This window comes from Uloborus diversus, chromosome 1 (genome assembly GCF_026930045.1).
Source record: "Uloborus diversus isolate 005 chromosome 1, Udiv.v.3.1, whole genome shotgun sequence".
Taxonomy (NCBI): Eukaryota; Metazoa; Arthropoda; class Arachnida; order Araneae; family Uloboridae; genus Uloborus; species Uloborus diversus.
Window position 1 is genome coordinate 264045232 of NC_072731.1, and position 27578 is coordinate 264072809.

Sequence of the window (27578 nt, forward strand, 5' to 3'; positions counted from 1 at the left end):
ATGCTTCAAGGTACTTTGGACTTCATTTTTTAAGCGTAAAATCTACTCTTTAAACGAGTAAAATGATTATCCCCTTTTTATGGCATAAAAATGCATCATTTAAAACATTTCCATTTTTTAAAATCTTTTATTGAATTATCTAATGGTTTTATGATCCGTCGCTTGGAATATATAAAAGAAATTTTAGGTATAAAATATGCCATGCCAAAGATACTTTAGACTTCATTTTTTCAGCGTAAAATCTACTCCTTAAACGAGTAAAATGATTATCCCCTTTTTATGGCATAAAAATGCATCATTTAAAACATTTCCATTTTTTAAAATCTTTTATTGAATTATCCAATGGTTTTATAATCCGTCGCTTGGAATATATAAAAGAAATTTTAGGTATAAAATATGCCATGCTTCAAGGTACTTTGGACTTCATTTTTTAAGCGTAAAATCTACTCTTTAAACGAGTAAAATGATTATCCCCTTTTTATGGCATAAAAATGCATCATTTAAAACATTTCCATTTTTTAAAATCTTGTATTGAATTATCTAATGGTTTTATAATCCGTGGCTTGGGATATATAAAAGAAATTTTAGGTATAAAATATGCCATGCTTCAAGGTACTTTAGACTTCATTTTTTCAGCGTAAAATCTACTCTTTAAACGAGTAAAATGATTATCCCCTTTTTATGGCATAAAAATGCATCATTTAAAACATTTCCATTTTTTAAAATCTTTTATTGAATTATCTAATGGTTTTATGATCCGTCGCTTGGAATATATAAAAGAAATTTTAGGTATAAAATATGCCATGCCTTAAGATACTTTAGACTTCATTTTTTCAGCGTAAAATCTACTCTTTAAACGAGTAAAATGATTATCCCCTTTTTATGGCATAAAAATGCATCATTTAAAACATTTCCATTTTTTAAAATCTTTTATTGAATTATCCAATGGTTTTATAATCCGTCGCTTGGAATATATAAAAGAAATTTTAGGTATAAAATATGCCATGCTTCAAGGTACTTTGGACTTCATTTTTTAAGCGTAAAATCTACTCTTTAAACGAGTAAAATGATTATCCCCTTTTTATGGCATAAAAATGCATCATTTAAAACATTTCCATTTTTTAAAATCTTGTATTGAATTATCTAATGGTTTTATAATCCGTGGCTTGGGATATATAAAAGAAATTTTAGGTATAAAATATGCCATGCTTCAAGGTACTTTAGACTTCATTTTTTCAGCGTAAAATCTACTCTTTAAACGAGTAAAATGATTATCCCCTTTTTATGGCATAAAAATGCATCATTTAAAACATTTCCATTTTTTAAAATCTTTTATTGAATTATCTAATGGTTTTATGATCCGTCGCTTGGAATATATAAAAGAAATTTTAGGTATAAAATATGCCATGCCTTAAGATACTTTAGACTTCATTTTTTCAGCGTAAAATCTACTCTTTAAACGAGTAAAATGATTATCCCCTTTTTATGGCATAAAAATGCATCATTTAAAACATTTCCATTTTTTAAAATCTTTTATTGAATTATCTAATGGTTTTATGATCCGTCGCTTGGAATATATAAAAGAAATTTTAGGTATAAAATATGCCATGCCTTAAGATACTTTAGACTTCATTTTTTCAGCGTAAAATCTACTCTTTAAACGAGTAAAATGATTATCCCCTTTTTATGGCATAAAAATGCATCATTTAAAACATTTCCATTTTTTAAAATCTTTTATTGAATTATCTAATGGTTTTATGATCCGTCGCTTGGAATATATAAAAGAAATTTTAGGTATAAAATATGCCATGCCTTAAGATACTTTAGACTTCATTTTTTCAGCGTAAAATCTACTCTTTAAACGAGTAAAATGATTATCCCCTTTTTATGGCATAAAAATGCATCATTTAAAACATTTCCATTTTTTAAAATCTTTTATTGAATTATCTAATGGTTTTATGATCCGTCGCTTGGAATATATAAAAGAAATTTTAGGTATAAAATATGCCATGCCTTAAGATACTTTAGACTTCATTTTTTCAGCGTAAAATCTACTCTTTAAACGAGTAAAATGATTATCCCCTTTTTATGGCATAAAAATGCATCATTTAAAACATTTCCATTTTTTAAAATCTTTTATTGAATTATCTAATGGTTTTATGATCCGTCGCTTGGAATATATAAAAGAAATTTTAGGTATAAAATATGCCATGCCTTAAGATACTTTAGACTTCATTACTTTTCAGCGTAAAATCTACTCTTTAAACGAGTAAAATGATTATCCCCATTTTTTTTTATGGCATAAAAATGCATCATTTAAAACATTTCCATTTTTTAAAATCTTTTATTGAATTATCTAATGGTTTTATAATCCGTCGCTTGGAATATATAAAAGAAATTTTAGGTATAAAATATGCCATGCCAAAGATACTTTAGACTTCATTTTTTCAGCGTAAAATCTACTCTTTAAACGAGTAAAATGATTATCCCCTTTTTATGGCATAAAAATGCATCATTTAAAACATTTCCATTTTTTAAAATCTTTTATTGAATTATCCAATGGTTTTATAATCCGTCGCTTGGAATATATAAAAGAAATTTTAGGTATAAAATATGCCATGCTTCAAGGTACTTTGGACTTCATTTTTTAAGCGTAAAATCTACTCTTTAAACGAGTAAAATGATTATCCCCTTTTTATGGCATAAAAATGCATCATTTAAAACATTTCCATTTTTTAAAATCTTGTATTGAATTATCTAATGGTTTTATAATCCGTGGCTTGGGATATATAAAAGAAATTTTAGGTATAAAATATGCCATGCCAAAGATACTTTAGACTTCATTTTTTCAGCGTAAAATCTACTCTTTAAACGAGTAAAATGATTATCCCCTTTTTATGGCATAAAAATGCATCGTTTAAAACATTTTCATGTTTTATAATCTTTTATTGAATTATCTAATGGTTTTATAAGCCGTCGCTTGGAATATATAAAAGAAATTTTAGGTATAAAATATGCCATGCTTCAAGGTACTTTGGACTCAATTTTTTCAGCGTAAAATCTACTCTTTAAACGAGTAAAATGATTATCCCCTTTTTATGGCATAAAAATGCATCATTTAAAACACTTTCATGTTTTATAATCTTTTATTGAATTATCTAATGGTTTTATAAGTCGTCACTTGGGATATATAAAAGAAATTTTAGGTAAAAAATATGCCATGCTTCAAGGTACTTTGAACTTCATTTTTTAAGCGTAAAATCTACTCTTTAAACGAGTAAAATTATTATCCCCTTTTCATGGCATAAAAAATGCATCATTAAAAACATCATTTAAAACATTTTTATTATTTATAATCTTTTATTGAATTATCTAATGGTTTTATAAGCCGTCGCTTGGGATATCTAAAAGAAATTTTAGGTTTAAAATATGCCATGCTTAAAGATACTTTAGACTAATTTTTAGGCGTAAAATCTACTCTTTAAACGAGTAAAATTATAATCCCCTAACGCGAACCAAAATTATGTTTCACGTTTGATATAATGGCTGGTTCTGTATTGAATGAAATATCAAAATAATAGCAACTCTTTTTGTGAAAGTGAAATTATTATCATTCGTATCGCAATCATTTAACGATTCCATGTTTTAACAACTCTACTTTTATCCGAAACAGTTTAATTTTCATTAATTTAAGTTATATGCTCTGTGTTGATAAATTGCAAACAAAGCACAACGAAAGATAATTATTTTAAAATCTAAATGAACTGAAGTAAAATGCTAAAAAGAAAAATAATTTTCAAGAATTTGATACCACCTGCGAGAAATTTAATTGATGGAGTAAAAAATTGTTAGTTATCGGAGCTTTGAATTACTTAGCGGAATTACTTTACGAGAAAATGTGCGTAAGCAAAATTTTTCTGTTGTGAAGAAATTTCAAAAAATGTTGATAATCCTGTCATTTAACATTACGTTTACCTGTAAAGAAATCTCTCAAAATTAAACAAAATAACATCTTAGGAATGAAAAATAAAATTAATGCTTACAAGTTCATTTTTTTCGTTTTCAAATTTAAAGTTTTCACGATTTTAGAAGAATTACTCGAAACGCATTTAATAGGAAAGCATGTCCATTTATGTATAAGAATGATAATAAAAGCTACAACATTTTCAGCACTTTTAAGAATTTTTTTGTTATCATAGCTTTTAAAACAGGAACTTTAGAACGTGATAATTAACAAATTGTTTTTTTTTTTTTGAATTTAACATTCATTAAAGTTTTCAATTTTGACACTTGACACCCTCAGAGACCACCCGCACCTACCAATTACTCGGTTTATCGATTTTGAATGCTCAGATAAATCTGAGGAAATGGATCCCTGAGGAATTTTATTTAAATACATAAAAAATTACATTATTATCTGTTACAATTTTGATTTGCTCTTGACAAAAATTTTGGTAATTTAGCATCAATATATGTAAAAAAGTAGGAAAAAATGCATAAAAGCTTTACAATGATACAATAAAACATAAACGACACTAGAGAGTTGTTGCGTTACAGAAGATAAAGTGTTAAAGTGCAGAAAAAAAACTAAATTTAAACGATATTAACTATTGAAAATCGAAAAAATATGTGTATTAGTCAACGCCTTGACAATTTTGAAGAAAATTATATCATCTCAAACGATAATTACTTTTCTATACTACAGAAGGAGAAAATTACCTTTATTAAACCTTAGAAGACTGAAACATATCGAAATTTATTTATTTACTTTTTTTTTTTTTTAAAGAACTAATAACTTATGCATGAAATACACCGCCAGCTCAGTCCTTTCCAGCCGAGGACTGCAGTTTCGTGCTTATTAGCGCTTATCAGCCCGGCATAGGAAAGTGACTGAGCTGGAGATGGAAAACCTCTTATGGAAGAAAAGAGGGCCAAACAAACTAGTAGCTATATTCAGTAAATTACCGCCCATTAGCCAGGGCTAAAGCAGAAATACGTGAAATACACCGCCAGCTCAGTGACTGAACTGGCGGTGTATTTCACGTATTTCTGCTTTAGCCCTGGCTAATGGGCGGTAATTTACTGAATATACCTTGCCTTGCGTTCAATCTTCGAGTTGAACCGAACCATTGCTTCGGTCACTCGTCTGGTCTGCTAATTCTATATTAGCTACCAGTTTATTTCGCACTCTTGGCTTCCTTAAGAGGTTTTCCACCTTCAGCTCAGTCACTTTCCTATGCCGGGCTGATGAGTGCTAATAAGCACCAAACTGCAGTCCTCGGCTGGAAATGACTGAGCTGGCGGTGTATTTCACGTAAACTAGTAGCTAATGTATAATTAGCACAGACCAGACGAGTGACCGAAGCAATGGTTCGGTTCAACTCAAAAATTGATGGCAAGGCATGGTATATTCAGTAAATTACTGGCCCATATTGATATACCATGAATATGCCATACCTTGCCATCAATTTTCGAGTTCAACCGAACCATTGCTTCGGTCACTCGTCTGGTCTGTGCTAATTCTACATTAGCTACCAGTTTGTTTGCCCCTCTTGACTTCCATAAGAGGTTTTCCATCTCCAGCTCAGTCACTTTCCTATGCCGGGCTGATGAGTGCTAATAAGCACGAAACTGCAGTTCTCGGCTGGAAATGACTGAGCTGGCGATGTATTTCTGCTTTAGCCTTGGCTTGGGCGGTAATTTACTGAATAACGTATGCTCAAATGTATTTTCAGGAAGCGTGCTTCTATTTGTCAACACAGGGTAGCGCCACCAGTAACAGACATGCTTAAGACCTCGTTCTCAGGTGAACTCAATTTTCTGAGCCTTTCAATGAATTTAGTTTTTTGAACTTTTTTTCGCTCATGCAACTGCATCTCATAACACGTTTGGCTGCAGTTGGATCCTCTGAATTAGTTCATTCTATTTTTATCTGCTCAATTTCGAAAAAAAGGTCCGAACCCCAGTAACAGAAATACATGAAATACACCGCCAGCTCAGTCATTTCCAGCCGAGGACTGCAGTTTCATGCTTCTTAGCAGTCATCAGCCCGGCATAGGAAAGTGACTGAGCTGGAGATGGGAAACCTCATAAGGAAGCCAAGAGTGCCAAACAGGTAGCTAATGTAGAATTAGCGCAGCTCAGACGAGTGACCGAAGCAATGGTTCGGTTCAACGCGAACATTGAAGTCAAGGCATGGTAATTTCAGTAAGTTTCCGCCCTATAGCCAGGGCTAAGGCAGAAATACATGAAATACACCGCCAGATCAGTCATTTCCAGCCGAGGACTGCAGTTTCGTGCTTATTAGCACTCATCAGCCCGGCATAGGAAAGTGAATGAGCTGGAGATGGAAAACCTCTTAAGGAAGCCAAGAGTGCGAAACAAACTGGTAGCTAATATAGAATTAGCACAGACCAGACGAGAGACCGAAGCAATGGTTCGGTTCAACTCGAGGATTGAAGGCAAGGCATGGTATATTCAAGAAATTACAACCCAATTGTTTGGCACTCTTGGCTTCCTTAAGAGGTTTTCCATCTCCAGCTCAGTCACTTTCCTATGCCGGGCTGATGAGTGCTAATAAGCACGAAACTGCAGTCTTCGGTTGGAAATGACTGAGCTGGCGGTGTATTTCACGTATTTCTGCTTTAGCCCTGGCTATTGGGTGGTAATTTACTGAATACCCAGTAACAGACACCGGCAATTCTGATCATACCGAATAACAGATAGGATGAAGAAAGGACGAATAATGAACAGAATTTCCCCTTTTCTCTTTAAAATGGGCAAAAGTTCTTTAGTTTTTGATTTAAAACCTTATAAAATTCAAATGAACACGAAACACCAGCAGACCTCGTAGTGTCTGTTCAAACCTTCCACCACTGCCTTGCAAGTACCAACTGGCTCATAAAATTCCCTCTGATAACACTAGACGGTTGCACCGTATTCATGGGTGGCAGAAATATCAGTTTTAGCCCCCTAAAGTTTAAGTTATTACTTAAATCCAAACTTACGACTGTCTGTTACTAAACCCTTGCCTGTCTAGTAACAGACCTGTTAGTTAGAACCAGTTAGGGTAACTGGTGCAGTTACCCTAAATGCATTTTTTTTCGACAGACGCCTTTTTCAAGTTCTTTGCATCTTTCCGCATAGAACAAGATATCCTTATCGAAACATGATAATGTAGTTTAGTTTAATCACGCGATTGTTCTTGTAAAAAAATCCTGCCTTTTGCATCATAGTAAATATTTTTTGTGAAAATATAGTGATAGAAACGTAGTATATGTTACGTTTCTTAAATCCTCCTTTTAAAGTACTTCTGGGAGTGGAGGAAAGGCTTTGAAAAATAAGGGTTCTATGTCGAAATCCTAGTATCATACTTAATAGTTTTAATTGATATTTCCACTAATTATTGTCGGAGGATAATGTTAATAAGCCAAACATAAAGATGGGAAAATTACGAATACATCGATACCTGGTTCGATGATCAGTTTACTGGCGTTCGGGAGGAGTAATTTGGACATAGGTACATAGAAACTTAGGTAGATAAGTACATACATAGAGATTCTCAGTTTTTAATCATATAAGATAAATCAGTAAGTCGTAGAAAATATATGAATATCTACCTCTTAAAGGTAAAACAAACAAAAGAAAACAAACAAATAGATAATATTGTTTTTAAAGTTATTGAACATGACCAAAGTTTATGTTTAATGAATTCGACGAAAATAAATAAATAAGTAAATAAATAAATTAATTAATTAATAAATTAATTAATTAATAATATAAAAAATGAGCAACTTTTACAAAATTAAAAAATTATTTTAATGTATGCTTGATATTTGATGTATAGCCCTATTTATAAGCATTGAAATGGCGTTCGAGCAGTAACGAAAAACGCTGTTGTATTTTAAATTTTTTTCCCCTAAAATCCCCCTAACCCTATAACTAAATTATTTCTTCTAAAGTTCTTCAACAAAAAAATGTTTTTTTTTTTTTAATTACAATTTATTTATTGTATTTTAAATGCCGTAAATTTTCAAAGTAACTATTAAACAAAAGGATTTTTTGCGTTATGCAAGGGCATATTAAACCCAACATATTTCAAGCTCTTTTATTTTTTTCTTAAGGCAACTTCAATATTTCTCGGTATTTTTGCAAAATATTAAACATAATTAAAGCAAAACAATTCATCACATTCCACAAAAATTTAATACAAGAGAGCAGAAAAAGTGAAAAAATGCCTAGAACCAAGATATTTCTTATGATACTTAGTAAAAACTAATTTATCGATTTTTTTCACTTTTTCGTTACATATATCTCCAACTGTACAGAGATAAACAGCTATCTCAGAGGAAAAATATCGATTTGCGTCTTTTCTTCCTCATCCTTCCTCTAAAAACTTTTTTTTCTTCCAAATTTCTATCTCAAGAAGCCTCTGCTGATGCTCTTTTTCAGTTATCAACCATGGGAGCGGGGGGGGGGGGAGGAGGTTCTATTTATTTATCGCTCGCAAGCAGAAGAGGGAATATTTTACGGGATGTTTATTGGAGGTGCTCTGTATATGCAGCAACGGGGGGGGGGGGGGCAAGGGAAGAAGCAGAAAAAAAATCCAAGCTATTCCTTGAGAAAAAAAAATGATTTCACTTTTTTTTTCTTTTCTCTAAAAAATTCATTTTGTTTCCAGCGAAAGCGTGTGACAGATGCGCTCTACTGTGTGACAAACTAGCTAACGGATGAAATCCAGTGTCGCTCAAGATGAAATATTTTTATCATTTGTGAGATTCTTGAGTTTATTTTGTCATTTTCAGTTATGGTACAGTACACTTTTTTGAAAATGAAAACAATGACACATATTCTCGTTTTATAAAGCAAGAAAATAAATAATTATAGTTATTTATTTATACAGGGTTTTCGTTTTGACCTGCAAGATCTTTATTTTCGCAACCGTTAGTCCTAGATGTATACTTTCAATTGCAAAAATGTTCAAAATCAGATGCAGAGTTAAGATATTGAAAGTTTGAAGCAAAAATAAAAATGTGTCAAAAAATACAAAATTTAACTTTTTATACCGGCCCTAGGTACCTTAACTAATATTTATAGAAATAATCTCCATTGAAAACTATTAGTCACACAAAAAACTTGGCATTTGTGCAACCAAAAATCAAGGAGATATTCTAGTTCAAAGTTTCAAGGAACCATACAGAAGATGACATTGCAACTTTTCGCCCTTTCAGAAGAATGACAGGTCGTCTTAGTAATAACAAGGTGTTTATATTTTTCATTGCTATTCAAAAATAAATGCAAATGTAATGCCTTGATACGCAAAAACACACTACAAAACCACACTCCATGCAAACATATAATTTTAAACACTTGTTAACCGCTATATTTTCCCCCAAAAGACCATACTCCATGCAAACATCTACTTTTAAACACTTGTTAATCGCTGTATTTTCCCCCAAAAGACGTTATTGACAGCGAGTGAAAAGTGGTGTAAGTCAAAAAACGCTGCGTTTCATATATCGGTGAATATTGGTCGTACTAATTTTAAACGTTTTGTGTTGGAGTTATTTTTTAATTGAGATTATTTCCCTAAATATAAGTTAGGAGACCTGGGGCCCGTATAAAAAGTTAAATTTTATATTTTTTGACTAATTTTTCTTTTTGCTTCAAACTTTCAATATCGTAACTGTGCATCTGATTTTGAACATTTTTGCAATTGGAAAGTATACATCTAGGACTAACGGTTGTGAAAATAATGGTCAATCAGGTTAAAACGGATCACCCTGTATACATTGAATTTACATAGTTTCCTCGAAAACACATTTATTTCCACTTCACCCTGCTATGCTTTTGCAGCGAGTTACTCGTATGAAATACTGTTGCAAATGATACCTCATTGGTGACAAATGGAAGAAAATGCTTCCAAATTGATATACAAGCGTGGCGTGCTCAAATCCAATCTGTCACCAGTCGCGATCGATTGAACTGCATTTGAAAGGAAATAACGTGACATAAACATTTATCTCATGAAAAACAACCCAGTTGTAAAAATTTCCCCGCCGCGAAAAGCTTTAACTTTTCTCCACAAAAAAGAAAGCCTTCATCCTAAACCAAAAAAGCATCAGTCTTAAAAGGTCATGATATTTAGTTTGCCCGCCAAGTATCTGCCAAACTATAATACTCCCTGTTCTCCTCTTCCATCACACCTACTTCCGTTAGAACCTCCTCCCCTCTTCAACTCCTCAGAAATATGGATAGATCCTTCAAATTGTTTTTTTTTTGGCGGGGAAGCGTTTTTAATTGAGGTGGTTGCTTGATGAGCAAAAAGCTTCCCGCCAAACAAGATAACCAATTTAAAGGATTTATCCATATTTCTGAGGAGTTGAAGGTGGGGGGAGGTTCATTACTGAATCTCATATTAATGCAAGTTTAGAAGCACGTTTTTGAAATTGCATTAAAACATGAATTAAAATGCAAACCAATCCGGAAGCTACTTGATTCAGACTCTTTGCGAGATTGGTGAAAACTATTCTCGCTTAGCCATCGTGTTATCATAACCCCGCCTATCATTGAACCGCTTTATCCCACAACTCCGGCTTCAATTTCATCTAATTTTTACCGTAGACGGAGCCTCTCTATGTATATTTCTTTACTCTATGACAAAGTCCAAATTTGCCAACGTTAAAAAGCAAATCACGTGATGGGGACAAGTTGTTGCCAGTTTACAATATTAATTAAAGAAGCGTTTTTTATGCAGCTCCCAAATTTCGTGATAGCTACTTGAAAACAATTACATATGGATGGAAAAGTATAATTGTCTGCTATATAACGACATCCCTTAATTTCTGAAATCCTGTCTAAAGCGCATATTCTTTTAGAAGCAAAGATATCTATTCAATATACGTTAAAAAACTTCACTGCTTTTTTAAATACATGACATTTCCTACTAAATGCGACAGAAGTTTTATACTAATGTTTGAAACAACACACGATAAAAAAAAAGGCTTCATATTTCATTGAGACACACACTAATTAAAATGCATTTAACTTCTCATATTTCTTGCCACTCAATTTATTTGAAAGCAATATTTTTAATTAAATTGTACAGGAATGAAAATATGAAATGACAGCTATATCGCATTTCATCGACGACGTATTCAAATATTTATGCGAAGACATTCTAATAAGAGAAGGTTTTTTTTTCCCTTGAATAGAGTCTCAAGTTATTAAAATATTTCGTCTACATTAATTGAAGTATTTTTAAAGGAACTTTTGTAAATAGATGTCATTCAAAATAGCAGGTCTTTTGAAGTATTAGAGGCAAGCGCTTTGATTTAATTAAAATAACATTTTGGAAAGAGTTCTATCGTGTCAAAATATTCTTGCATTGCATTTTTGTCAGGAATTGAAAGTATTATTAAATTTATTAGGGCCAATTCAATGAATGGAAATAGAATTTCAGTGCTGAAATGTATACTATTCCTATGATTTTTAAAGACTTAAAGGAGAACTTTTTAAAATGCATTGAAAGCTATACAACGACTGTAAGTAATGTGAAATATGAAATATAACAATGTCTAATTATGCAAATAAAGGGGACACAATACCTTTCAAACAGTTTTTTAAAATTTATATAAATTTTATATTTTTTTGGAACCATACCATGCACACTAATTTCGTAATCAATAATTTATTTTCAAAATTTAAAAATATTGCCTACTTTTTTTGAAAATTTCAATTTTTAAAAATCCCTAAGGCTTTTTTATTTTTGCACTAAATTAAAAAAAGTTTTTGCAAAACGATCACTATAATCATCTCTAAAAATCTGTGCATTCATTTGCTTATGAGTTTATTAGAAAATTTTCTGTGATTAATTATGTAAAAAAATCAAAGTTTTTTTTAAATTTGGTTTTTAAAGTTTAACATGCTCTAAACATTAGAGTAATTTATAAAATGCACAGTTTTGTCAAATATGTTACCCCAATTGCAAAAAGTATTACTTTAAAGCTGTATCTTTAATAGAAAAAAATACTTAGGGATTCTAATGACATGAAAACACAAAAAAACCATCATCGAGAAAAAGCAGTTTAAAGTTTTTCTTTTGCATAAGAACACATAGGGAGCATAGCCTAAAACCACTCATAACTTTTTAAATATTTGAACTAAAGCGATGAAACTTTTCCCCTGTGTTCAGAATAGTTTTTTGTTTTGAAATAAGCAATAAATTTTTTTTTTTTTTTGATCGTTTCATCATTTTTGAGGTACTGTAACCCCTTTAAGATTACTGTAGGAACACATTTATGCTTTACAATGCAACAGAACTGGGCTTATCCTCATCAACTCACTGATCAAGTAATGCTCCTGACGTCACCAACAATGAAATTCACGCCATAGCTTAATAATCTTTGCTAATAATAAAGCTGAAAGTCTCTCTGTCTGAATCTCTGGATCTGTCTGGATCTCTGTGACGCGCACAGCGCCTAGACCGTTCGGCCGAATTTTCGTGAAATGTGGCACAAAATTAGCTTGAGGCATGGGGGTGCGCACCTCGATGCTATTTTTCGGAAATTCAATTTTGTTCTTTTTCTATTCCAATTTTAAGAAAATTTTACCGAGCAAATTATCACAACGTGGAAGAGTAAATTATGAAATTATCATAGCGTGAAACCGTAACACTGGAAGCAAATGAATATAGCAAATTGGCGAAAAATTCGTCATCCATTATTTGTAAATATACAGGCGAACCAAATGACCTTTTAATTTTCAACTACGGGCAAAGCCGTGCGGGTACCACAAGTTTGATAATATTTTTAGAAATGTTTGACATGAAAAGAAATGCTTTATTTTGACAAGACTGAACTGTATCCCATAATTTAGCTATTTTACTGGAAATGCTGTCATTTTAGGAGAATGAAGAACCGAAAAAGGGGTCAGCAATGAACGCTATCTACTAGAGTTTAAGGTTAACCCCTTGAAGTTCGGGTCAAAATGTCAAGTTTCAAAATATCACCAAACAGGCAATTGCTTCGTTCAAATTTTGCAGCAATTTTCGGTTTTCTATTAAAATAAGAATAAGCTTATCACAAAAGCTTACAGCAAAAGAAAATAAGCGTAAATAAGACTGTAAGCTTACAATAAGAAAATAAGCGTAAATAACACTACAAGCTTACAGTAAGAAAATAAGCGTAAATAGGACTATAAGCTTACAATAAGAAAATTAGCGTACATAAATTTATAAGCTTACAATAAGAAAATAAGCGTAAACAAGAATATAAGCTTACAATAAGAAAATAAGCGTAAATAAGACTATAAGCTTGCAATAAGAAAATAAACGTAAACAGGACTATAAGCTTACAGTAAGAAAATAAGCGTTTTGGGCTCAATTCTTTTGCAATGAAAAAGGCATTTCGTGTAACGCCGAGACACGTGTCTGCAGTAAGGCACCATTGCTAAAGCTAAGACAGAATCGCGAGTAAGAATCCAAGTATCTCCTTCGCCTGTAATTCTTGCTTTGCAAAGCCGCAGCTATCCAGTGACTTATTTGCTATCCTTGGGAGATTAGGCAATCTGGACAAGCCGTAAGCAAACTAGAGCCAAAACTATAAACACGCTCAGTCAATCTTCAAACTGTTAGCTAAAAAAGTTTCCGCAACAGTAAGAAGTCTGAATTCATGAAATTTGAAGCTATTTAGGAAACCTTTTTGCAAAGATACTTAAGTTTTACGGGGAAATACATGAAAACCTTTTAAATCCTGAAACGTTCCATAGACATAATTAGTAACGTTTGGGATTGTTTTACAGTGTACATTTATATAAAATACGTCCCGAAACATAATTTTACATCAAAATATAATCTTTCAAAAAGGTAAGAAGAAAGACAAGCTTAGTTGTTTCTATTTTCCACACGGCGCAGTATGTATGAGATTTATCTAAATATCTACTTAAATTTCGCAATAAAAATAACAGGGTAGATAAAGTGTATAGCTAATTGTTTAATGTCCCACATGACAGAAAAAAAAAAAAAAACTTGTTGAAAACAGTAAAACTGTGTTTGTAGATCGGCTTAAGAGGAAAATGCTAAGTCTTAGAGTAAGAACTTTTTTTGATATCATCTGCAAACAACAATGAAACCCTTTCAATTGTTTGGCTGGTTACACGCAGTACTCTCAGTACAAGTATACAGTGGTGGTAAAAAATATGCATCACCCGCGCCACAAAGGAGAGGAATATCATCCCGACTGCATTCAACACACAATCAAGCATCCCGTATCCCAGATGATTTGGGGATGGATTTCTGATCAAGGAGTGAGTGGGCTTCACTTTGTGCAGGGAACGGTGAACGCTCAGGTGTATATTGGCATTTTGGAGGAGAAATTGCTTCCTACTATCCGGAATCACTTTACTTCAGTTCCGAACGTCATTTTCAAGGATGATTCTGCTCCGTGCCATAGGGCAAAACTAATAAGTAACAACTCAAAAACCTTTATCATGCCATTACACTTAAATTGACATGGGGTTAAGTCATTTTTTTTTCTAAACTCACACGCAGGTTCAGAAATGGAAAAATGAGCTTGGGGTCAGCAGTTTGCCTTGGCCAAGAAACAGCCCCGATCTACGTAAGTAATGATCGGATTCCAGCTGCTAAATGTTTATTTCATAAGTTTTGCAGAATTTCACATACATTCATCGTTAATTGGTCGACCAAATCTTCTCACATAATCCCATTGTTGTGAAAATGCGAGGGTGATGCAATTTTTTTTACCAGCACTGTAAGTATATATCCCAACTGTACGGGGTTCCCTACAACCCCGAACCGAAGGCACTGTTATGTCCCGTATATGTATTGTCCCATTCAACAGAAAAAGTTGCACAGAACCCCTTACACGGGTGAAAAGAAGCTCTGTGTCGGAGAACGGTTTCCACTACGAACGGCTTTACACTTGTACTTTAAGGTGATGTTTTCACATTGTTTAGGTTTGTTTTTCGTTCTTTTTTTGAGCAATCCCGATTGCTTATTGCTTTCATTTGACTGTTTTGATGTGCTATCATTTCATTCTCCCGCCAGCACCCTCCGCACCATCACCATCGATCGGCTCCTCACGATGCCTGCACACAGACACAAACACAGATGCCTACACACACATACACATCCCCCCCTACCACAAACACTCATACACACAACTACCCACACACTCATACCTGCACACAGACACAAACACACACGCCTACATACACCCACACTCGTGACTGCGAAAAACATAATTTGAATTCCAGATGTCAAAATTCAAATTAATTCTTATTTTTTATTTATTTATTTATTTATTTATTTTATTTTTTATTTTATTTATTTATTTATTTTTTTTTTTTTTGATAAATGAATTTTCTTTTTTGATAAAGATCTATGTTTAGTTTTAAAAACATGTAGTAGAAATCTCTAATCAATTTTTGTCTACAATTTTTTTAAATATGAAAATTACAGGCTTGGAACAAGAAATATCAACGACATAGAAAACTATAATTTTGGCGTAATTTAGTACTGGAATTTTAATGTTGAAGAAGCATTAAAGTATTCAGAGAAATATTTTTTAGATATTAATAAAAATAAAAATATCTGTGTGGAACACAACCTTTTACAATTTTGTATAATCTCTCACATATAGTAATTAAACACAATGTCGTATGAAAATAATTTTACTTTATAAGTAGACCTCCGCCACCTGTCAACGTTTATGGATAAAATATTACATTAAATCTTATTTGAATTATCCCTTCTAACTTCTTTAAGGTAAAATGAATATTTTGAATACTATTTCAATTTTTTGATATTTTTCAAATACCAATTTCTTTTTTCTTTTTTTTTTCTTCTTTTTTTTTGCCTATACTAACTCAAGCCACACAGCGAAGCCAAAGCCCGTTCCTTTCACCTGTCAACGTTTATAGATAAAATATTACATTAAATCTTATTTGAATCATCCCTTTTAACTTCTTTAAGGTAAAATGAATATTTCGAATATTATTTCATTTTTTTTAAAATACCAATTTCTTTTTTCTTTTTCTTTTTTTTTTTTTTTTTTGCCTATATTAACTCAAACCACACAGCGAAGCCAAAGCCCGTTACTTTTAATGGGCAAATTTTTTGCCACATATAATGTATAATTAATGACACATGACGTATAAAGTACATCACCACATTCCATTAGTGAATATAGCCGAGTTCCACTCATATCGAATGCAGCGAATAGCTCTGTTTGCGCAAGAGAGAGAGAGAGAAAGAAAAAAAAAGAAGGCTTTTAAGGAGACGCTAGCTGGCCACATGAAAACTGCATTAAGGACTTTTAGTGACTTTCTTTTTAGTGACTCGTCTTTTTTTTTTTATAGGAAACGTGCGTCGAGATCCACTTTAGGAAAGAAGTTCTTCGATTACGGAAGACGATCAATTAATTTAACGGAAATGTTGGAGGAGCGTGCTTGTTAAGTTAAATAATGTGCGGAGCCCGTCGCTGCTGAGGGACGCATATTTATATGCGACGGAATTGAAGTGAAGTAATTGGCTATGATATTACTTTCATGGGGAGGGGATGGCTTCATTAGTCGACATTCATGCGATCACTTTGGGTATATTTCACGTCGAATTATGCTTAAATTCTGGAGGGGGAAGACGATTGCACACAAATGTATTTGAAGTATTATGACACTCTCTTGGTCGCTTTGTGAAATATTTTCACAAAAATTACCTATAAATGAATTTTAGATGACTTTATATTTGTAACGAGATTGAAGATACACTGCAGCCTTTTAAAAGTATACTTGTTTAATGAATTTATATTATTTATCTATAAAGAGGCAGTTGAAAAGTACCGTTCATGTATCTACATATAAGCCTTGTATATATATATATATATATATATATATATATATATATATATATATATATATATATATAAGTAATAACATATCATATATGCTACGGAAGTGTATATTGTAGAGTATATTATATAGTAATGGGTATTAGCTGTTTATGTGTTTGCAAATGTAAAACGTTTGAGCGATCATAAAGAGATATGAGCTGCACAATTTAACCTTTTTCTTTCCACGTTGGGTCTTTTACACTGGAAAAATAAAATTTTGATTTCCAAAGTATCATTTTAACATCAAACCCAAAATATTATTTTTACATTGATTGAGCACAACAGAGCAAATAAAAGTTGTAGTGCATTGATTGTCGTATCGTGTGTAATAAAAGACTCCGAAATTGAAGAAAAAAATGTCCCATGTCAGGAAATTACTCTAATTTATTGAAAATTATTGACTATTGTTGTTATGCATTCAACTCATTTATTAACTTTATTATGCACAGTAAAGGAAGTTTTGTGATCGCAAAAAAATGTTCCATCAAATTTCAGCCTAAATTTCCATTTTAATCACTTCCAAATAAAAGTTGAGTGGTTTTTTTTCAACCCGCGACGACATGTTTGTATGCAAAGATGTATGCTTTAGACATGTTTGTATGCAAAGATGGAGATCTTTCAAACTTTGTCTTCTGAAATTATTAAAAGACACAATTATAAATAAACTTGTTGATACTGTGTGCATTACTTGCTTAAAATGTTTAAGAAAAAGAATTTTTCTGCCATTTATGCAAATTAATTTCCCCATGTAAGAAGTGACATTTCTGTGCAAGTGGATGATTCTGAATTCCTAGTATGTTGACTTTCATTTAAAATGTTCTTGGTTTTATTTGGGACTTTGATAAATACGTTACTGTTGATTATAACTGCTGGTTTTTAATGTCAATACTGCTACTCTGCAATGTTGGAAAATGTCCAACATAAGTACGTAATTTTAAAGGGAAAAATCTGGTGTGGACACCACACTACTTTCTTTTACGTCCATGAAACAATCTGTTTGAATGTTAATGATTTAAAAAATGGGTGAACATATACTCATGTACGAGCGTTAGAAGCAACACTTGTCAAATGAAAAACTATTTAGACATTTTCCTAAACGCATAAAAGGGTTGTAAACATGGACAATTTTACTTTCAAAAGCAAATAAAAGTCATGATTTTATTGGCGTTTGTGATCTAAAACTGCATAAAACTGTATGAAAGTAAAAGTAATTCAAGTGTTTCCCCCCCCCCCCCCCACGCACATACGGGCATACGTATAAACATGCATACGCACATACAGGCGCCACGAGAAAACTCGTGATAATGACCTCGGGGATCGATAAAATGAATATTTCTGCCGTCTATGCGTTCTTAAGTACGTATGAACGTGTTGGCGGGTCTAAAAACACACTCAACACTTATTTGGCCGTCTATGCGTTCTTAAGTATGTATGAACGTGCAGGCGGGTTGAAAAAAAACCACTCAACACTTATTTGGAAGTGATTAAAATTAAAATTTAGGCCGAAATTTGAGGGAATATTTTTTCGCGACCACAATACTTCCTTTACAGCGCATAATGAAGTTAAAAATGAGTTAAATGCATAACAACAATAGTTAATTTCAATAAATTAGAATAATTTACTGACATGGGCCATTTTCTTCTTCAATTTCGGAGTCTTTTATTACACACGATACATCAAACAATGCACTGCAACTTTTATTTGCTCTGTTGTGCTCAATCACTTTCCTATTTGGCTTGGAAAATAATATTTTGGGTTTGATATTAAAATGATACTTTGGAATTAAACATTTTATTTTTCCAGTGTAAATGACCCACGTGAAAAGTTAAAGGTTAAATTGTGCAGTTTATATCCCTTCCTGATAGCTCAAACATTTTACATTTGCAAACACATAAACAGCTAATATCCATTACTCTATAATATACTCTACAATACACACTTCCGTAGCATATATGATACGTTATTACTTTATACCCAACTCCGCCAATAAGCACGTTGTCAAATCAGAATAATGCATTCACTGTTACTCCTCTTGAGCAAACAAGACTATTTACATACATATTGGTGTGCCTCATCGTGTTATGGGTAATATGGTGGAAAATTCATAGCGATTGCTGCAAATATTTGAGCATTGATAAAATTTGTTAAAACAATTGTCCAATTTATAACATTTATTTATGTAGTGTAATTGATTGTTGTAGGACCTTTGAGGCAATGAGAAGCAAAGTGATGTAAGTGGACATCTTCAAAAGTTTTGAGTAAAACGCGTATAAAGATAACATCCTAGGTAGGCTTCCGTGGACTTTTTTTTCTAAGCCATGCTGTACAATAACACCTACCAGGTCCACTAGTACCATCTCTTGCCCCAAGACAGACGAGGGGTTCACCTACCATTTGTACTGGTTATCTTCAAATTTTTAATTTTGTCACTTACGTGTAATTTTGTAATTACGTGTAATTTTGTTCCTTTGCTTCTCACTGCCTCATATAAATTTGGTCATGAAGTTTAAAATATTATAGAAAACTAGAGGACCCAACAGACGTTCTGTTCAAACTTTGTAAATTGAAAAGTTGAAAATTGCAACAAACTATCAAGTGTTTGAACCGTTTTGTTGAAAAAAATACGAAAAAAGAAAATGTTTAAAGCTGCTTGGTGTCAGAATGCGTATATTTATTACAACTTGATTAATGTTATCTAATGCCTGTTGATCAGTTGTATTACGAACTATTTTTTCTCGCGTACTTCAAAGGTCTTCATAGATTGTATGGTTTGTTCCTTCCGCCAACTCAAAGGATAAAAAGCGTAATCAGATATTAAATGTAAAAAACTAACTTCCCATCTAGAACAAACGGGAAATCCCGCTGCAACGCCCGCCATATGAAAAAGAACAAAACAATCGAAAGGATATCGTTTAAAATATGATAAAGGTAAACACCGTTCTCTGAATAAGCGAAGCCCCCCTCCCGATGTAAAATAAACACATTCTTCAATTAAAATGATTAAACACTCTTTAAAAACGAAAAACAATTCTTTGTAATTTAAAATATTTCGCCAAACAAACAAAAAATACAATAAATTAAATTATAGTAGCTTTAAAATGTAAACAAATGATCACGTAACTCTATTGTTTATAGCCAAAGTCGCCAAGAAACCACGTTACTGTAATTCACCCGATCGGTGAGCGAAGCCAACTCCGAGCGATTAGCGATCCGATCTTTTGAACGGAAACTTTTAAAATTTCATATATTGCCTAATTTGTTCTTTCCACCAAAGATAAAGATCTTCCACTGCACTATCTTTTGTGTACAGAACTACCCTGTTGTAATATATCTGGACAAAAATAAAATTTGTTTCGTCTTTAAATTCCATCATCTTTTCCTTTAATAATGTACTGATTAGTTAGATAATGTTTAAAGTATTCTCGACATTGGTGCCAAAACTCAGATGGATTTCAGCCAAGAAACAAATGTTGCTAGGTACGGTACTTTCTTATCTTTTGGTTAGGAAAACGTAAAGCACCGATCCGGTCACATGGTTCAACTACGACGGCACAATACACGTTTTGCGTGAGTCTTGCAGTACTTTATACTTTAAAATATATCACGGGACCTAAAATCGTTGCTTTCAAGAAATGAAGGCTTCACTCTCACCCTCTACGTTTTATCTATTTTCAATTGACATATCACAGTAGGAAATTGCATTACAAAAAGCAGAGCTGGCTTTCTTATTTTCCTTTGGCAAAGGGTTAAATATTTATTTCAGTTCTCGCTCAACAATAGGTTAAAATAAATATCAATCATTTGGGAGATATAACCATCCAATGTTTTAATTAATTAATTAATTAATTAAGAAAAACGCTTTCTATTTGATCCATCGCGCTTCAAAACCATGCTTGCCACAACTTAATTACACACAAAAAATTTGATCAAAATCAGTCCAGCCGTTTCAAAGCCTTATGGTGACAAACGTCCGCACAGAAGATTTTTATATATTAAGATGAGTTTTTTTGCTGTTGTATTTAAAAATATGAGTTTGACTTTCAAGCGTGCTTTTTCAATGTTAAACTTAACGGTAGTCGGTGCCTAGTATATGCGTAATGTTAAAATGTCACGTTACATCCTTTTTACTTCCTTTCACAAAAAAGGAAGTATTGTATTCGCGAAAAACTTTTTAGTCAAAAATCGATTTTAATTTCCATTTTGCTCACCCCCGAATCGAATTATTGTATATCTTATAATATGGTTTCAACAGTTCAAAGTAAACAGCATTGATTTGCATTAAATGTTTTAAAAGATGTTTAACGTTGCTCATTTATGCAGCGTATCACATAGCTCTCTAGAATTTAATCTAATTAAATGAAACGAGTTGGTTAATCTTTTCCACATAATGGCAGACTAGGAATTTATTGCAGAGAAAGTTTCATTGCCATGGTAACACTCCCAGTGCACATCACTTATCACTAGCAAACATTGGATTTCGCGTTTTTAGGACTTAAAACTTCTTTAAAACTCTTTTCTCGTCATGCCTTCAATTATGCTTTTAATCCTTCTTTTTTTTTTTGACCAATCACTATTTCTTATTTTTCTCATTTGACTGTTTTTGTCATTACGCTGATTTTATTTTCCCGCCAGCACCCTCTGCAGCATCACCGTCGACCGGTCGCCTCACAATGCTGCTCCTCTTGCGAAAATCGTGTCCAGGTTGCATCCATATCCTACACACACACACGCATACATACACACACCTACAAATACACACTCCTACACATACATACACACACTCATGCCTGCACACAGACACAAACACACATGCCTACTTACACACACACACACGAACGCGTGTACGCACCCGCGCGTACACGCACAGCACTGCATACACAACACTCACACACATGCATACATACACTCACACGCACCCACACACATGCGCCTACACAAACACACGCGCATACATACACACACGCGCTCGTGATTGTGAAAAACATAATTTGAATTAAAAATGTCAAAAATTCAAATTAATAAAATGTTTATTTTTAATTTCTGTTCAGAAACAAAAAGTCCGTTAATTTACTTTGAATTATCTTACTGTATCTTTCTGCACATCGTTTTATTCACCCCCCCCCCCCCAAAATAGAAGTTTTTCTACTTATAAATAACACTTTTATGATCGCAAAAATATTGTTTGCTTTAATCAGGGTTTGCTCGTTTAAAGCAAGTCATAGTCTTATATATTTAGCATTGTACAAAATGAAAAGTTCCGAGCTTTTCGTTAAATCCGAGTTCATGTAATATCAGGTTTCATTATGAGCGGGTTCGACTGCATTGCTTACACACGGAAACTCATAAATTTAATACCTAATATAAAGTCAACTCTAATTTATGTTGTTGTGTAGAAAATAAATGTTTTAATTTTTAGCCGTAAATGACTTCGTTCATGTTAGGAAATAAAACCAGTTTCCTTCCATTTTACTTATTTTCCAAAAAAAAATAAATTAATACAAACTAAGCAACTTTCTCGGAAAATATTCCGATATTTTTTTATTCTTTATCTATTAGAACAATTTCTAATTAACTTTATGCAAAACACGCAAGTAAATTTTTTAGCAAGCTTTGAGCAAAATTGCCGCCATTTAAAGATTTTCCCCCCCTTTTCTCCCTAATTTAATAATAAATCAATCGAAAGTACTTCAAATGGATTTCGCCTCTTATCACACATGATTCTTTTCGGTTGACATTAAAGCGGCTTCCTTAAATTATCGAAGTGGTGAACGCTAATGCACTCACTGATATTAGAGATAAAGCTATAAAACTTTACTTTAATATGAAGAACGCTGCAAAGGAAGAGGACAAAAAAAAAATTAAAAAATATTCAATATAAGTTTCTGCTTCATATTGTTTCCGCGATATATTTTCCAAGAGGGAAGAAATTAACATGTTTTTATGGCTAAATTCATTATTGATTTTGAGTTCGTTAATTAATCGGTTTTTCGATCATTCAGTTTTAATGATCTCCACTTCTGAAGGAACCAAATTGCATCGAAAAGGAGGTTTAGAGCGTAATGTCTGCCTTTTAAAAACATTGTTCTGCGTTAATCAACTAGTTTTAGTTTTCTTGTATAAATAATTAGTGGCGTTTTCCAACTTGAAAATGCTACTAAGAAGCGAGGAGATTAAATAAGCAAGGGGAACGCCATTAAATTATTTTTGCATAAATTAATAATAAAAGTACTGAAAGTAAAAAAAATAATTTAAAAAACCCTAAATATTTCCCTGTTATAAAGAAGCATTTTTAAAACGATAAAGAGAAACAAATACTGAAAATTGAAGATCCGATGAGAGAATACTATCCGAATATAATGGAAAAGTTCCGACGAGTCGTTTTCTCTCTTTAGTTGAAGTTTGACGCATAAGTGTATAACCTATATTTTTGTGGTTTTACACAAATTGATCGCGTAAATTTGTATAAGTTTTTAGTCTTTTGGTGCATATGCTTTGAAACCGATTCTTCAATATTATTATTTGTTAATATTTATTTTTTATTCATGAGTTGAAGTTTCTTTGAAGTAATTGGTCTGGTTTGCCCTTTTTTTTCGTTAATTTACACGTGTCTGTCCTAGATTTTGAAAGTTGACGACTGGCTAAAAAGACTCAGTTAAGTATAATATAAGGGCCGTGGTAGCTCGATCGGTAGAGTGACGGATTCGGGACCGGAAGGTCCTGAGTTCGAACCTCGATGGTCGAAGACCCACCGTCGTCATTAAAGGGGACTGGGCGACGTTAAATATGCTCGTCGTCTCAATGTCCTCCAAGTGAAACGATACCTCTGGGGGTGCTCGCACCAGGTAGCTATTAGCTCCTGCACTGTAAAAAAAACTGTAAATTTTGAAGAAGTTATCCGTATTTTTTACAGAAAAAAACTGTTCGTAATAACATACAGGATTTCTCTGTTTTTTTGAATCTGTAACCGGTTATACTTTGTTTTTCTTCGAATCTTCGAAATTTCGCCCGCGTGTTTGGATTTTCGTTCTCGTGCTCGAGTTTTTGATCTTATATTTATTTAAAGCGAGTAAGTCTTAAATCGTTTGCAACTTCCATTTCATTGCATCCTAATCAATATTTCATTATTATGTTTTTTTGTCATCTGTTACAGAGGCATATTCGGAAATTTACCTTTGTATACATGTATTTCGTAGTAGTATAATAAATATTGAAATGTATTTATGAAAGTATAGTTTCATTTTTTAATCTTCATAAAATAATAAATCAGCTTGAACAAATAATAAAAATACGGAAGATTTCTGTAAAATAAACGGAAGAAAACTGGCGTCCTGGCTGACAGTTTTTTTCTGTAAATTTTACAGATTTTTTTTACAGTGTGGTCTAGTTCTAAATTCTCATTAACTGTTCGATCCGTTAATGGTGCTGCCATCTATCGGTATATAAAATAATGGAGGCAAGGCACTTAGTATGCAGTCCTCGACATAAATACAGTTGTAGTCAGTTGTGACTCGGAATCATCATCAAGTATAATATAAGTTCTCACGCAAAGCAGAACCATAGCACTATCTCAAGAAGGATATATCTCTACATAGTATAAAATGAAGTCTCAAAACAGCGTCTGTTGGTTCAACTCACAAAACTCGAGAACTACCCGACCGATTTCGCTGAAATATTCTCAGTATCTTTCTTTTAGCGCCGGAAAGGTTTGCAGATCAGTTCGAAAAAAATTCGATGTGTAGTTCCTTTTTTATTCCAATTTAGGCAAAATTTTCACATAAATTCCCAAATATGGGGGTGAAAAATTACTTGCACATATTAATATTACATATCGTTGGAAAGGGTAGAATAATCTGCGTTCTACGCAATTTTTTTCAATGCTCTAGCTTAATTACGGCGGGAGTTATTTGCGTTTTCAGCTCGTATTTTTTTAGGCTTAACTGAAATTTAGGCACAACTTTCTTTATTAAATCTATCAATAAAAAGTGTAGGAACTGTCCCACAGTTTTCTTTTTGACACCAGTGGCAAAAGCGATATATGTTTTTCCAGATCCATTTCGACCAATGGTCGAAAAATTGGGCTTCTATCTCCAAAGGAGAAAAAGTTACAAGCATTTTTAAATCAAGATCAAAAAATATCATTTCCATTCAAATTGTTAACCATTTTCTTTCGCATTTTAATTCCTTAAACTTATTTTATTTTGTGTTTCCATGGTTACTCTTTTTAAATACATCTTTCTCGATTCAATTTCTTAAAAGTATTTTAATATCTGTCGTCATTGTTTGAGAGGGAAATTTTGCATGATGCTTTTTTTTTATTTATTTATGTAAGCCTAATTGTTGAATACAGTCAAACCCCGTTAATACGAACTCGCTTATCGCAAAATTTCGCTTAGCACGAAGTCAACGCCACTCCCCGTCAGAAAAAGCTACAAATTAGTGTTAAATCAATCGCTTAACGTGAAGAGATTTCAGACGAATTCCCGCATAAGACGAAGAACATTTTAAGGTTTTGGTAAAAGAAAAAGGAAGAAGAAAAAATTAAAACCTCATCCTTTTTTACTTGAAATTTCTTTTGAAAGTTGAAAGATCTGCATTTGGACGCAAGCGAACTGGATGGCAGCAAAAAACAAATTCACCTTGTTGTAGGAAAATCGTGAAAATCTCGTTGCTTCAAGTAAAAACTAACTTTAGCTGTAGACTATGCTTACAGTAAAAAAGCATGGATGAACAGTGAAATCTTTACCAAGTGGCTGATAAACCTAGATTTAAAATTTTGTCGAGAAGAAAAGAAAAATTTATCTGATTCAATATAACTGTTCTGCCCGTGTAGAGGTTTAGGGTATAAAAGCGATAAATTATACAAATGCTTGGGAGAACATTTTTGTACAAATGTACTTCGGTTACTATATTTTCAGAGTCACACAAAAAAAAAAAAAAAAAAAAAACTTGTCAGCTTACACAAAATCCGGCAAATGTTGAAATTGGTTAGCGCGAAATTCGATTAACATGAAATATTTTGGCGTCCCCGTCGAGTTCGTGTTAACACGGTTTGACTGTATCCGTAACTTGACACAATTTTAATTTTCAAGATGAACCGGCAAAGCCGGACAACCCAGCTAGTCAACCGTAAAGAAAACTTTGCTTGACGAGTCGACTGCATTGAAAGTATATAGTGCAGCTCTGGTTAGTTGAGCTGTGACCTTGACTATGTTGTTAACTACCTGTTTTTGGGGAGTTAAGTGAAAAATAAACGTGTTATTAGCTCGGATTTTAGTTGGAATATTTTTGAAAAACTGAGAAAGTTTCTCAATCAACTTAGCCTCAATTAGCCCTACCTATTTTCCGAAACAGAGGTAAACGTCCGAATCGGAGCTCAACTTCTCAGAGTCTTACAACAACAAGGAAGGGAACAACACTTACTTGTGCATCCAAGAGGCTCGTCCGATCCGTCTTCACAGTGCTCGATTCCGTCGCAGAACTTGTTGAGGCTGATGCATTTCCCGCCTCCGTCCTCGCCGCCGCACCGCCACTCGCCGCCTCCGCACGAAGTGGCCGCCGACACCACCGCCGCCACGGCGATCGCCACCACAAGGACGGTCCTCGCGCTGCAGAGTCGTGACGACCCACGTGACGGTGGCATCCATCCAATGGCAATCGTGGTCTTACTCACTCCGGCCCCTGAAAGGACGAACAAGTCGTCAGTAAGAGACACTCAACCGAACAAACACAAACTAACAATGAAATAACTCGCCGGAACACCACACGATTGTGTTAATCAAAAGTGCACAGTAAAACTTGTTTTTGGACGCATGAGTTATTTGTCCTCGTGTCCCAATTGCCGAAACATGGGGTTTTTGAAAATGCTGAAATTTTAAGAAATACAACGCAATTAGCGAGTTTTGATAGAAAATATCTTTTACGCGCTTTGTTGATGAATGTCCTGCTGCATGCAGACGGTGAAATCACGAGGTAAGTTCAATCTCTCGCCAAATCCTTAAATTTGGCGATTTTTCAAGTGTTGGCGCACTTTATGACCTTATCTCTCGATAACAGGGGAAATGTGTTTTTTTGCGTCAAAAAATGTCTCAATATCCTCTTTAAGTTGCTACCTTTATCACTTTCCTCTCATTAGTACGCTATTCGTGTGCTTTCTCGTAAGATCAGTCTTCAACTTGTGTATTGTCATGTCAGGAATTCGTGCGTAAATGTACAATGCTGGTAAAAAAAATTGCATCCCCCTCGCATTTTCACAACAATGGGATTATGTGAGAAGTTTTGGTCGACCAATTAACGATAAATGTATGTGAAATCCTGCAAAACTTATGAAATAAACGTTTAACAGCAGGAATCCGATCATTGTTTACGTAGATCGGGGCTGTTTCCGGGCCAAGGCTAACGGCTGACCCCATGCTCATTTTTCCATTTCTGAACCTGCGTGTGCGTTCAGAGAAAAATAAAATTACTTAACCCCATGTCGATTTAAGTTTAAAGGCAGGATAAAGGTTTTAAATTGTTAATTGCCAGTTTTGCCCTATGGCACGGAGCAGAATCATCCTGGAAAATGACGTTTGGAACTGAAGTAAAGTGATCCCGGATAGTAGGAAGCAATTTCTCCTCCAAAGTGCCAATATACACCTGGGCGTTTACTGTTCCTTGCACAAAGTGAAGCC

General features: G+C 33.3%; 1 protein-coding gene across 1 annotated transcript in view; it reads right to left on the reverse strand.

Moving 5' to 3' along the window:
* The window catches only part of LOC129227381 (uncharacterized), a 77683-nt gene extending 51105 nt beyond the window's left edge, over window positions 1-26578 (reverse strand). The window contains exon 1 of the mRNA XM_054861934.1: window positions 26329-26578. Within this exon, the coding sequence (XP_054717909.1) occupies window positions 26329-26548 (220 nt within the window). The 5' untranslated portion in view covers window positions 26549-26578. The remainder of the gene's footprint in view (window positions 1-26328) is intronic.
* Window positions 26579-27578: the final 1000 nt, after the last annotated feature.